General features: G+C 54.5%; 1 protein-coding gene across 1 annotated transcript in view; it reads left to right on the top strand.

Annotated features, from left to right (window-relative positions):
* Positions 1-781: 781 nt before the first annotated feature.
* Positions 782-13694, top strand: part of ASTN2 (astrotactin 2) — a 360643-nt gene continuing 347730 nt past the window's right edge. Inside the window, exon 1 of the mRNA XM_074846673.1 lies at positions 782-1121. Coding sequence (XP_074702774.1) covers positions 782-1121 — 340 coding nt within the window. The remainder of the gene's footprint in view (positions 1122-13694) is intronic.

Genomic DNA, 13694 nt, shown 5'->3' with positions numbered 1-13694 from the left:
TGATCAGACCTCAGCATCGTTTATTCCTCTGGCCCCGGTTGTTAAAAGACCAGGTCAAAAGTCTTTGCTGGAAGTCACCGCTTTGTCTCCTCCAGGAGAGGAGATGTGATGTGATGGAGAGCTCTCCATCACAAGGCATCTTCGGGCGCCCTGGCCCCTGGAGGTGCCTGTTCACTTATGGCAGGGGAATAACAGGTAAAAGCTCACAAAAAGCCGATTTCTGTGCCAGCGCCCGCCGGCGGTTGCCTGAAGGGAAGGGGGCAGCTGGGGGTACGCGGGAAGGAGCCAGAGCCCGTGGCCCGGCCGGGCTGAGACGTGGAGGGAAACCTGGAATTTGTGACTGGGAGAGGGAGGAGGCGGTCGGTGACGCCCGGGGCGGCAGCGGGGGAGCGCAGGCCGGGGCAAGCGAGGCCGGGGCGGGCTGGCGGGCCGGTGCCGGGCCGATCGGGGCGGCGGAGCAACGGAGGGGCCGCCGCAGGTGGCTCGGGACCGGCGGGGGGGAAAGGCGTTAAAGTCCCGGGGCGGGTTGAGCGGGGGCCCGTGCCTCCCCCACCCCGCGGGTCCGTCGGCCGCCGGGGAGCGGCGGCGGGTCCCCGCAGCGGCGATTCGGCGGCGGGAGCGGGCGGGGGGCGGTGGCGGGGCGGGGCGGGAGGCGGAGCCGGGCGGCGGCGGCGGCGGCGGGCTGGGGCGGCTCAGTGCGCCCGGCTCCGCTCGCCTCCCCTCGGCTCGGCTCGGCTGGGCTCGGCTCGCCGCCGCTCTCCGCGCCTGGCTCCGGCCCGGCATGGCCGCTCCGCCGCGCCGCCGCCTCCCCGCCGCGCCGCCCCCGCCGCCGCCGCCGCTGCTGCTGCTGCTGCTGCCGGTGATGTTGGGCGGCGGGCCCGGCGCGGCGGCGGCGGCGGCGGCGTCGTCGCGGGAGCCCCCCGGTCCCTGCCGCGTGAAAACGGTCACGGTGTCCACGCTGCCGGTGCTCCGCGAGAACGACATCAGCTGGAGCGGCGCCCCGCCGCCCGCCGCCGCCGCCGCCGACTCCCGCTTGCTGCTCTTCGTCCGCAGCGAGCTGCCCGGCCGCGTCGCCGTGCAGGACGACCTGGACAACACCGAGCTGCCCTTCTTCACCCTCGGTAGGCGCCCGCACCGCTTCCCCCGCCGCGGCCCGGCCCGGCCCGCCGATTGCCCCCCCCACCCCCACCCCCCCCCGCCACCCCCGGAGCATCCCGGCTCCGGGCTGTCACCCTGCTGCGCCGGGATCCTTGTTCACCCCCGCCTTGTCATGGACGACCTGGTTGTGGTTTGGAGCTTTCTAACCCTGCCCTTGCTGCACCCTGTTGTTTTTTGTGGGTTTGTTTGTTTGTTTGTTTTTTTTTCCCTGCTGGGGAGGGATTTTTTTAGCCGGGCCTGAGGGCTTCTGCCTTTTAAAAGCCCTGCGAGTAAAGCGGCTCCGCTCAGGCTGTAAAGTGATGGGTGCTGCCTCTTGGGCTCCAACTTGCACGCTTAGCCCCGGCGGAGGTACCACCGAGCCTGCGAGAACGGGAGAGGCTGTTTTTTTCTAGCCAGAGCCTAATTTTACAAACGCTTCGTCTTAATTCTCGAGGCTCGCTCTTGCTTCACGCACAACTCCAGCGCCTGGGTCTGTGGCGAACGCCTGCAGACTTTCCTCCGATCTCAGCTTTTGTGGGGAGGGGGATGGGACTAAAAATAATTCTGCTGTCGTACTTCGGTCTTGATGCCGGATCCTGTTCTCTCAGATGGGGTGCCCGAGCTGCCTCTTGTCACTTTTTTCCTTTTCTGTGCCTTAATCAGCCTGGAGATCCTCCAAGGGAACTGTTCAGAATGCCGTATGGGCAGCGCGGTGTTTACTCTGCCAGGTCACCGAGAGGTGCTTTGTTGATCTCTTCGTTATCCACTAGCTTTCTTGCTTTTCGGTGGCTGAACCTGGGATAATTGGCGTACCCGCTTAACTTCGGGTTTGAGATGCTGCTTGACACGGCTGGGTTGTGACTTCAGCGCCTCGCCCTGCGTGCTCCAGGCGTGTCGGGGTGTGCGGGCTGAGCCGGTGGGCACCCACCGCAAGTCCCTTCCCACACCCCGTGGAAGGGACTGCCTGTCACTGGGTGCGATGTGCCAGGGTAGGAAAACGACTGTCTGTGTCTCCCCTTCCTGTCATTTCACCTTCTGTGAAGCTTTATTGCAGCAAGCGCCTGTAGCAAATAAGTTGATGTTACTTCTTGAGCCTCTTGGGTTCTGGCTTTGCAGTGTGACTTCCTTAGACACGGTTGGTCAACTGCAAAAATCCCAAACAAACCAGATACTCTATTACAAGTAGTAAAAGTGAAAAATCAAAGGTTTGATGCAGTAGGAATGACATTTACCTGGCTGTGATTAAAAGTAACAAGAAGTTTCATGGTTCACCGAGTTGAATTTTCAGATTAGAGTACAGTCTCTTCAGGGACTGGGTGTGAAGTGCACACTGATCTAAATGTATCAGAAGGCAAAGAAACCCCTCTGTGTGTAGCTGAGGTAATAGCTCAAGTTGGAGGAGAGAAATTTGTCTTGATAGATCAGAGACATGATCTTGTATAGCAAATCCTATTTCTGTGAGTGACTGCCAGTAAAGAGACCATGTCTTGGTCTAAAAAATTCTCTTCAGCTTGCCTGGGATATTGGTTATGCACGCACTCTTGAACATGTAGCATGTCTTGTGCAAAACTGTGGGTTTTTTGCTCCCCTTCATGGACAAAAGATCCCAAAAGGTCCCCTCCTGCTTCCCTGAACCCACAGGCATCAGGCAGATTGGAAGATAAATGGAAGCTTTGCCCATGGTGGGATGGCTTCATCACGGTCCTGAAATTAATCAGCATGTTGCCTCCAGAGAAGGTAAAACACTTGTCCTTCCCCAAGGTCTAGCTCATGAATTGCTGTGGATGCTCAGATATTTCAAATTTGTTGCATTTCTTCCCGTCTCCTGGTGTGGCAACTGAGTCTCTCTCACAGTTAACTCTTTTCTGGGTGAGCGCTACAGAGGCTTTCCGCTGCCTTGTTTTTCTAGTGCAGGAAGTAAGGCTGGAGTTTTCTGTAGTGTTTTTTTCCCCCTGCATCCTTTTCTAAGTTCATCGGTGGTTGGGAGCCCGAGAGCTGCTGCCGCCTTGTAATGGGCTCTCAGAGGTGAAAATCACATTACATGTGGGAGGTCAGTCGAATGGCTCTGGAGTGACTTGGGGGCAGGGATTGCTTTAAGTGGTGGCTTCTCTTTCCCAGAATCTTTGCTAGCCCTTGTCGTTACCTGATTTCTGATGCTTAAGTGTATTTATGCATGTTGCTGAGCATGTTCAGCGGCTGCCTGGGCCAGAGCTCAGGAAGGCAGGTAAGAGCTGATGTCCTGCCGATTGCAAATGTGTTGAGGGCTCCTAAATGTCTCTGAGTGCAGGCTCTTGCTGCTAGCAAAGAGTGCTTTCTGGCCTCACGGGGGTGAGGATGGGGTAGGAAGACCTCATAAAGCACACACCTCAGGACAGCCACCCTGATTGACATCCTGGAGAGATTTTTGAAAGAAAAAAAAAAAAGAAAAGAAAAGCATAAAGCAGGCAGAGAGATGAGTCCTGGTGCTAGACTCTGTAGTGAAATAAGTTGAGAATAAATTGAGGCTGCCCTGTTATGCAGGGCTCAAAAGTCTTTCCAGGCCAGGAAGCATGAAATAAAACATTGCCTTGCTTGGTGGCGATGAGTTTAAGCGCTGTGTTTTAGCAGGCAGTCTGTAGTCCTGGGCCTGCTCAGCAACTCCCAGTTTAGTAAATCTGATGCTGGAGTGGTTCCTGTGCCTCCCATCACTGCTTTGTGTTAAAGGAGGGTGGGGGATCTGTAGCTACAGGCTGGCAGGTGCCGAGCCTTGTCTGCAGCAGTGTGAAACTTGGAATTGTGGAATCATTTAGCTTGGAAAAGACCTTTGAGACCGTCGAGTTCAACTGTAAATCTTAACTGCCAAGTCCACCACTAAACCAGGTCCCTAAGGGCCACATCTTCTGCTGGTTCTTTTTAAGGGCAGACCCAGTTAAAGTAGACCGAGGAGACAGATGTTCTGAGTTGGTGGCTGGTACAAAGCACACGCAGTGCTCTGTGTCCCTTTTCTTTAGATTCCTCCTTTAGGGAGGAAGCAACTTTTTCTGTTCCCTGACAAGACGAGATCTTATTCACTGACATCGGAGAGCGTCAAGCGAGAGCTTCCAGGGTTGCACCACTGCCTGCGGGGCAGCTTGGTCTGCAGGTGCGGCTGCATGGCTGAGGGCAGGGGAGGGAGCAGCGCTGGGAAACCCCTCGCCCCATGGCACCTGCCAGCACCACCATCAGCACCACCATCAGCACCACCATCAGCATCACCAGCAGCAGCAGCAGGAGTAGCTGCCGCTTGCTCGCCCGCAGGAGCTCCGCGGTAGCCCGCTGCGGGGAGCGGGTGGCCGGCGGTGTTGAGCCAGCAGCCCCTGCCCCTGCGGGGGAAGCCGGGGGATGGATGGTTTTGTCCTCTCCCAGCAGAGGTGGAGAAACTTTGTTCCTCGTTGCGGCCTCCCAGGCTGCAGCAGGGACCCGCCGCCGTGCACCCACCCGCACCTTGGGTTTGCTCTTCGGCGGGGTGGCTCCGTTTCTGTATTTCCGACGCCTCGGTTTATTTTTTTCTCTCTTGCGTTGGAGACGAGAAGGATGTTTCTCCCCCTGCCCCCCAGTTACATTATTAGAAAATTACCCAGCAAAGCACAGTGGTGGCAGGAAATGACAAATGTAACTTTGCCCCCAGTGCATTATGAATTGCTGTGCATCCCCTTTCCTGAAAAAGCATCCTGCCCTTTCCTTAACCTTGGATACAACTGATGCTTTGCGGTATTTTTTTTCCCCCCTCTAATTCTTCTAGTGTTACGCTGGCAAATGGTGCAGCCTATCATTGACTTTATTCTTGTACAATGAGGTCTCTCTAAGGTATGTATCTTGATTTAGTCAGCAGCCATGTGTTCTGTACAATAGCTGCTCCACAAGCAGCGTAGCCTGCCTTAAGTGCAATTCAGGGAATGAAGCAGTTAGCTTCCGAGCTAATTTAGATGAGCTCTGTCTATGTGTGAGCAGATATATATAGAGGAGAGAGAAGGAAAGAGGCAGACAAATTTTCACCACTGCTCTTACCCGGTAGTGGCTTACATAAGAACAGTTTACTACACACTTCTCATAAATGGCTTTAATGGCTGCTGTGTGACGGGCGTCTGCAGTGCTACAAGGTGCTTTGTTTCGGTGGTTGTCAGGAAAGGTGCTTGTGCATCTACATTACCAGTGTCCCACTGTGGCCCCTGTGCGTGGCCGATGGTTACCCCCTGCTTCTCGAAGCTGTGCAGCTCCTCCATCTCCTCAGCAGTTCAGTGCCACTTCTATCTTCTTTCTTAACTTTTCCTGAAGCCATCTTGTAACTTGAACTCCTTCTCCTCTTTAGCGTAAGAATACCTTAAAATAAGGAAAAGCACTTAGTTCCCTGCAGATTGTTTGAATTTACTGCTTTTTCTGAAAATACTTGAGCGGGGTTTTGCCACCCTCGCTTTTGTCCGCAGCTCCTGTTTTTCCAGAGCGGGGTGGAGAGGCTGGAGGGTTACCCGGGGAGCACAGGTGCGACTGAAGCTTTTTGATGCTGCTGTTCAGAGGCACCATTCTCTGCTCTGAGGTGGCCTGCGAGGTGCGGAGCAGCATCGTGTGGGTAGCAGAGAGAGAGCGTGCCCGGCGTGAGACCCTGCTCGTCAGCGCCTGGCATCTAAAAGCTGGGTTCTCTCTGCAGAGAGAAGCAGAGTTTGGTTTCAACACCTCCCTCTTCTGTTAACTGCCTCCTGCTAGACTTGAAGAGCTGCACTGCATATCTGGCCAGAGGTCTGGTTAATCAAGTGTTGGGATTTTTTTTGTTTGTTTTTCTTGCTGTTCCCAAGGTGGTCCGAGGGGTAGAGAGTCACATCTTCCACCAGGCAGGTGGAGGGAGCCAGAAAGCCTCAGCGAGGTGGTGCAGTGAAGATGAGACGTGTTGGTGGGCTCCTTGGGATAGGGACTGGGGGGGATGTAGACCTGAGAGCAGGGGCAGCTTCCCTTCCCCTTCGTGCCCATCCACAGCTGTGCGTGGCCCTGGGGTTTGGCCCAGGTCCCTGGTGGTGGGGGCTGCCTGGGGAGGGTGTAAGAAAGAGGGAAAACCTTCTGGTAGCAATTTCCTCCCCTTCTTGTTTGAAGCTATGTGATTACTTAAGCTTTCCAGGCCGTTAGGTTCTTTTAGTTGGAAAGGGAAGGAAGGAGAGCCTGGCTTGGGTGGGGGTTACGCTGGTGATGTGGGTCCTGAGCTCGAGGTCTGCCCGTTGTGGTTGCAGGAGAGGCGAGCTCAGAAACACCCAGAAAGGCTGTAGGCACAAAATGCCCGTGAGAATGGGTCACTCCTCAGATGACCGCTTCCCCCCCGCCAAAGGCAAGGTTGAACGTGGCCTGTCCAGCACGGTGGGGTGTGGACTTGAAGGGATTTTGCCCTGTCTCAGGTGTTTTCTGGGATGAAAATCCCAGTTACTGGGAATCTGTAACTGAGTGGCAGGCTGTACTCGGGGAGTTGCTGCTTTCCAAGAGTACCCGCGTTGACCAGCTAGTGGCAACAGAAGATTATCTATAGAGAGAGGAGCCGATTTTCTGCAGCTGAACTCTCAGGCTGGAGTAGCCGGAGGAGGCTGACAGCTGGGGATCCCCTCTGCTCCCCGCTTCCTCCCGTGTTACGGGAGCTGGTTTTCCATGATGTCAGTGTGCCAGAGACCTTTATTGCTCTTCTGCTGGAAGGAAAAACATGCTTTTCTTTGGAATTAGGTGGAGAGCTTGCATTTCTCTGTGGGGGCTGGGGAGGTGAGTGACCTCCGAGTGCCACCATGCAGATAGATATTACCTCCAAAACTTGCTGCCTTTTCCTTTCTAAGCCCTAAAAGTGTGAACCCTTTGTTCTGCCTCAGTGATACGGTGCTGATGTGCAGTGTTGGCTGGCTGTGAAACCGGGTTGAGCCCTTGGGCTTTCTTGGTGTAACAGGAGTTCAGGCGTGGGACTGGCTGGGACAGGAGGAGAATAGATTGATGCCACTTGTGGGAACGATGAGATATTGATCTTCTGCTGCCTCGACATATATGTTAGCAGTTGCAGGTGGCTTGAGAAACACCTACCATCACACCAAAATGCCTTGTAAAGTGTGGGGGTAGACTGGGGTTGGAGACTGAAAAGAGAAGTGAAGAAAATAGAAATGCCTTGATTAAAGCCTTTCAGCGTCTGTAATGCCCACAGTACAGCTTGTGTTAGGAGCGTTGTTCTCCAGTTGCACCCATCTGCACTGGGGAATGATGAGCCTCAGCCAGTCTTCCCAGTGTCCCCAGTCCTGTCCCTGTCACCACTTATGGGGTGGGTGACGGCATCGAGCAGAGATGATTCTTGTGCATAACCAGCTTAAGAAATGGTGCCACTTAAAAGAATTGAATGCTTGTGCTGCTGCTCGGGTCTCGGCTAATGCGGTTAAGGTTTCCAGTGTCCAGACAGTATGGAGACACTTAATGGTATTGAAGAAGCAGAATGACATGTGGAGGGGACAAGCAGCGATCTTGGCGCTTGCATCTGCACTGGCTGGGTGAGGCTTTCTGGTTGTCTCCTGGGAAGGAGGCAGGTGGGGGAAAAAAGCCCCAAAAAAACAGAGTAAATGATTTTGGCCCATCAATCCCTTCGGGCATATTCTCTGTATGCCATGGGAGATGCACTGCTCTTGAATGCATCCAGCGTGCTTATCCCGCTGCAGTCCAGGGAGGAAGGAGGGATTCCTTGCAGGAGGAGGTTGGGCTGCCACTGCATGCGAGAAGATGAGGCAGATAAGATTTGGAGCCAGGGCTGTCTGTGGGCAGAGGTGGCTGGTGGGGAGGACGACAGAAGTAGGAGTTCCCCTCTGTTTCTTGTTATCTGTTCCCCACCAGTCTTGCAGCCCTCCCTCTGCGCTTCCACTTCTCCTGTCTCCGTGCAAGACAAAGTCTGTATGAATCCACGACTGGCTTTGAAAGCAGCAGCAAAAGGGGAGAAATTTTCCATTAGCAGCATCAGCAGTAAAAGAGATTTTTTCCCAGTCACCTGGTAACTGCTGTATTTAGTAAGATTACTGAGCTGATGGTGTTGCTCCCAGGCATATGCATGGGACTGATCCTGTTAAGAGGGGAGGCAAGGGCCAGCGTGCCTGGCCGCGTGCACGGAGGTGAGCTGGTAAAGCTTGGCTGTGCATCTCTGTGGGGAGAGGAGAGCTTCTGCATGGGAGAGGGGACCTGCTGGGCCCAGCACCCTGCACGCGCCATCATCCGCTCTTCCCGTGCAGACGAATGGAACAGAAATTGCATCGCCAGCTGCAGCGGGGGAGTGGAGTGTGGCTCCCCGGGGCTGGGCGCTTGCCCACCCTCGAGTGGCGGAAGGAACACCTGGCTCCACCTGCCTTTGGGGACAGACGGGTTATTTTGATGCCCGATACCTTTGTTTCCCCAGGTCTGATGAGATATGCCTACGGAGGGGCGCTGCCCTGGCTGCAAAGACCCTACAGACTAACTGGGGATATGAACCTGCCCTCCCAAAAGCCCACTGCATAACTGGGGTACGGGGTCTGGAGACCCCAGGTTTGCTCCCAGCCCTGCTGTTGGCCGTGAGCATGCTCACGAGAGCTCAGCTGTGCTGATGCTTTTGAGGTTTTGGTTCTTTTTCCTTTTTCCCCCTCCCTGATGTCTCTCTGTGGGCCAGCGCGGTGGCCTCGCCAGCGGCTGGAGCCCTAGCAGAGCTGGGCTCCCCGGCCAGCCCCGAGGGCTGCTGGCTGCCGAGGCACTCGCCTAACATGAGCTGGCGTTGCAGAGTGCCTGCGGCTGCCGCAGTCACGGCTGTGTCTGTCCCAAGGCTGTTCACAGCCCGTATCCTTCCCTTGCTGCTCTTTCTGGTTCTCGAGCGATTGGCGTTCCAGGGAGCACAGCACATCCCTAAAATATGGCATCAAGTAACAGAAAATAGGAGTTGGCAACAGCATAGGAATTTTTTTTTTTTTGCCTCTAGCCAACTGCTCAGAAACATCAGCTTCTTGATGCACCACTCCCATGTCAGCAGCATGCCGTGATGGCAAACATGGGGCAGTTTGTGTGCAGGAGCAGGGAGGAGGGCTGGAGCAGAGCATGTTCCCTGCAGCCCAGGACCGAGACCTGCTGCTCGTCTGCCCTGGCTGGGGAGCACCAGCTCTGTGTGCTGAGGCTGAAAAGTTCATGCTTCCCGTGTTGCTATTGCTCTTGTTGCCTGGGCGTCTGACGGGAGCTGGGGTAAAAGTTGATGCTGCTAACCTAATTAATTGCTTGTGCAGTGTGCACCCAGAGTGAGATCTCTCTGGGGCAGTTCCCCACTCAGATGGGCTTCCCGGGGTGAAGGGGCTCCCACGGCAGATGCTGCCAGTTGTTCCCTCCTCAGTCTCAGTTACTCAGCGCTGCCTTGCACAGGCTGCTCTGTGGGGGTGGAGGGAGATGGAAAGCCCTTCACCTTGGCTTGCTGGGTCTGAGCCACCTCTGTGGTGGGTTCAGCATGGGTGGTAGCCCTGGAAAGCGTTGGGGCTTCTTGGGACATCCTGATATGGCCCTTTTCTACTCTCATCACACTTCTTTCTTGTCCTTTGTACGTCACCTGTTTAAACTAGAGGGGCTTAAACTCTTTTTCCTGCCCTTTTAACGTGCTCTTTTAACGTGCCCAGGGAATTCCTTCCAGGCTTCTCTGAAAACCTGTCTGTTGGCAACATGCTCCCTGTTCCTCCGCCTCTAATGTCTTGGGAAATCCGGACGCAGAGAGGTGCCTGGGAGGAGCAAGGTATTGGGAAGGTGGTTCAAAAGGTGGATGCACATTCCCCTCCCTCCCTTCATGCCATCCGGACTGGGCAGCCCACGGTCAGGCTGTGTCCACAGACTCATTTGTAGCATTTCAAGCATCAATTGGGCTTCCAAAAAAACGTGGAAATAGTTTTCCTTCCCTCACTCCCAGGAACAGATGAGTTTGCAGGGGAGACAGCCTGAGCCAGAGCAGGGTGCTGGGGTTTATCTCCGTGTGCCTGGGGCTTTTGCTGGTTCAGGCTTCGGTGTGGCCTGGGATCCCCCAGCCCCAGGGCCACCCATGGAGTGCAGCAAACGTCTCCCATCATCATCTGACTGGAGGAGGTGCTTGAGGTGGGCAGCTCAATGTCTTCTGGGGGATGCCGGTGCTGGGTACCACTTGATTAAGGTAGACTCAACTCATGGGAGCCTCCTGGCCCTTACAGGGCACAGCTTTTGGGACAAGAGGCTGTGCAGTAGGTCCAGCTGAAGAGGGGGGATGCTGTAGAGGAGCCGATCACAGCAGTGGCATTTTGGGGATCCAACAGGTATGTTTGGGAATGAGACATGTTGCAGGCTGAAGGCACATCCAGCAGCGATGACGTTGGCCTTATCTGTGCAGGCAGGTCCTCGCCCACTGTTGCTGGAAGGATGCTGGCTGCTCCGTCTACCGTGTTCACATCAGGGGCTTCAGCATTGTTCATCCCCCGCAGAGCGGAGGAAGGGCTGTAGGGGTGCATTCGTCACCTGAAGAGCCCCCAGGCTTCAGCTGAACTTTGTGTTCTAGCAATAAAACCGTGCTAGGAAATGTGTGCTGTAACAAAGCCCATGGATATAATACATCCGTATCATACTGTACCTTTCATCTTGAAGGATTCCCAAGGAGCTTTACAAACTCAGTGTGCTGCAGCCTGCCAGGGTGACTGAATGCTATCAGTAAAGGCTGCAGTCTAATCTCTGCGGTAGCATGTCCCCCCCGCTCTCCCTCGCAGGGGAACTTTATGAAGTCTGATCTCGGACTAGCTCTGTGCCGAGTGTTTACCTCTAAGCCTGAGTTTCTCAGGAGAAAAAGGAAAACCATGTAGCTGTTTGTTATGCAAAACCAGTGAAGAAATATTCTTCCTGGGGCAGTAGGTGTGGGTGGGAATTACTTTTGAGCAGCTTCAACAGCTTTGGATCTTGGCAGAAAAAGTGTTCGCAGGGGAATGTGCCCTCCATGCAGCCCCAAGAAGGGGGATAATAAAGTTTGAGCACTTGAGAAATTGCTTCTGGGCATAAGCAGGGTGGCAGAGTTCAGCTGACAGGCTCCCAGGCTGCTGCTGGGGCAGCTCGTGGGAGGGAGACTAAATGTCTGCCTGAAATGCTTGGTGTGCGTCTTTTGTCACCCAGTGTCCCCTTCTGTCCCCGCAGAGACACTTCCTGAGCCAGCTGATGGTGTGTCCATGTCCTGCAGCCTTTGGCAACATCTGGGCTGCTGCTGCCTCCCACCGCCTGCAGGGTGGGAACAGGGAAGTGTCATGCAGCCCTCTGCCTCGGTCACCCTTGGTGGTCTCCAGCTCCAGCTGGATTTATTTTCATCTACTCTTGGCTTACCTGCAGCTGTGGGGGCAGTGGGAGGCATCTGAAGTTGCTGTCAGTGGTGGCAGAGCCTAAAAATCAAAACTGAAAGTGGGATAAGGGGCACTAAACAAAGCTGTCAGCAGAGGCATATGCTTGAAAAGCGGAGGTTAGCTTGAGTCTATTTTTGTTTGGAGTGGTACACACTTAGCCTGTTTTGTTTAGCAGTTTGTTTATGGGATGTATTTTCCCATCCTGTGTAGCTCCTCCAATGTAGTTATAAACAAACTGTAAAATCAAAAGCAGCCTTTACGTGATCCCATTAAATGCAGCGTGGTGCCCAGGAGATCCAGGGTGTGTGGTGCCGACAGGGCTGAGGTGCTTGCCAGCCCGAGGTCCTCAATTAAGGTGGACACAACATACCAGTGTGGGAGGTTTTTTTGTCATGTTTGAGTCTAGGAATTGCTATGGGCACCCCTGGGATGGAGCGGGGACACCTCAAAAGCACATCAGCCTTTGCATCCGTTTGCTCTTGCATTGGAGGCTCCAAGGCTTCTTGCGCTCATCCCTGCAGCTGCCTCCTTCCCTGGACCCTGTCGAGATGGTTCCTCAGGAACGGAATGTGGCGTTGCCAGCGTAGTTCATGGATTCTGGATGTTAAGAGACTTCAATATCGATTGGATTTCAAAAAGGAAATAGAGGTTTGTGGCCATTTTTATTGTAGCTGTTGCAGTTGCACGCCTTGTGCTGGATCAACAGCTTTATTTTTTCTGAGTGCGATCAGAGGGGCTAGAACTGTATTTAATTAAATAGCAACAGCCTCGCCTTTTACACAATTCAAGAATCCAGAGCTGCTTGAAGACACAAACTCCATTACATTGCTTTACATCTTATCACATCCCAGCGCTGCTGCTTCCTCCTCTTCTGTTCTTTGCTCTCCCAGACAAGCAGCACAGTTGTCCTTACTGTGTTCCTGGCTTCTGCTGCGTTGGAGAAGGAAATCCATTATCCGGTGGCATGGCAGCTGGGAGGGAGGTCGGGGATGCTGCCTGTAGGGGCTGCTCGTAGCCAGCTTGGGGTCTTGCCGGAGCAGCGGTTTGCACGACAGACACGCTGCTCCTCGTTGTACTCAATTTTATTCTGCTTTTGTAGCAGCCGCCTTTGCCGCTTAGCCGACAAGCTGTTCCTTAACATGCCGTGGCCCAGCGGCGTGCGGGAACAGGGACAAGAGCTGGGATTTGGGCAGGATGCAAGCTCTGGGAGCTGGAGGTGTGGGGATGCTGCTGGCCTCTGCTTCTGCTCCCTGGGAGTGCGTGCGCTGCCCAAAATCACGTGTGCTGCCCAAAATTGTGCGTGCCGGGGGAGGTTTTCTCTGCTGCCTGGGCTTGCTTTAAAGACTGTTGTAAAACCTTTTCCCTCCTTGTCGATGAAGGGTTTTACAGCGTGTTGCAATGGGCCACTTAAACGCAAAACAGGAGGAAAAAATCCTGTTTGAAGCACTCTTCCAGCTGAGCCGGTGTGGCAGCCCAGGGTCTGCGCTGGGGTGAGATACAGGGTGTCTGTAGGGGATGCTGAAGAAAAGCAGAGCCTCGTGAGAGCACAGAGCAACCTGTTGGTGTTTGTCCTATGGCATCTCCCAGCTGCACTGCCTCCCCAAAACCACATTACCCGCTGCTCAGCAGGCTTTTCTGCTGGTTTGGGGTGTGCCCCAGGTCATGTAAGCCCAGTATTTTAGTAGAGCTTGGTCTCCAAAGCCTCTTTCCAGCAGGAATGGTGCAAATTTGTCCGTGGATATATGGTCCACAGCTGAAGCAGCTGTTCTGTGGTCACGTCCCTGGGAAGGGTGTCCTAAATCATCCTGTGTCCTGCAGCTTATCTCTGAGGGAGCTGGTGTGGGACAGCAGCTCCCCATCCCTGCTAGCAGAGAGGGTTTTGGCTGGGAAGGAAGGTGATGTTTTTGCAGTAACTCAAAAGGCGTGGGTTTTCTGTGGATGTGGGGCTGTGGTTTTTAATCACTACTTGCGCTGATCATCTCTGTACAAAACTGCTCTGAAGGCACCGAAGGGCAAACCAGCAGGTGTTAATATTCTTCTCCTTTTGGTGTTGTTGGATGGGGGAAGAATTTGGATTCAAGAAAAGCTGTTATTTGAAATGGTGCTTCTCGCCTTGGCTGTGACAGCTGGAGGGCAGGTGAGACCTGGGCGAGAGGAGAGGTGCTCTGGACCCACCTGGGGAGCAAGCTGCAGCTTTAATTT

This window comes from Strix aluco, chromosome 20 (assembly GCF_031877795.1).
Source record: "Strix aluco isolate bStrAlu1 chromosome 20, bStrAlu1.hap1, whole genome shotgun sequence".
Taxonomy (NCBI): Eukaryota; Metazoa; Chordata; class Aves; order Strigiformes; family Strigidae; genus Strix; species Strix aluco.
Note: the sequence above shows the minus strand (reverse complement) of the source record. Positions and strands in the feature narration are given on the sequence as shown.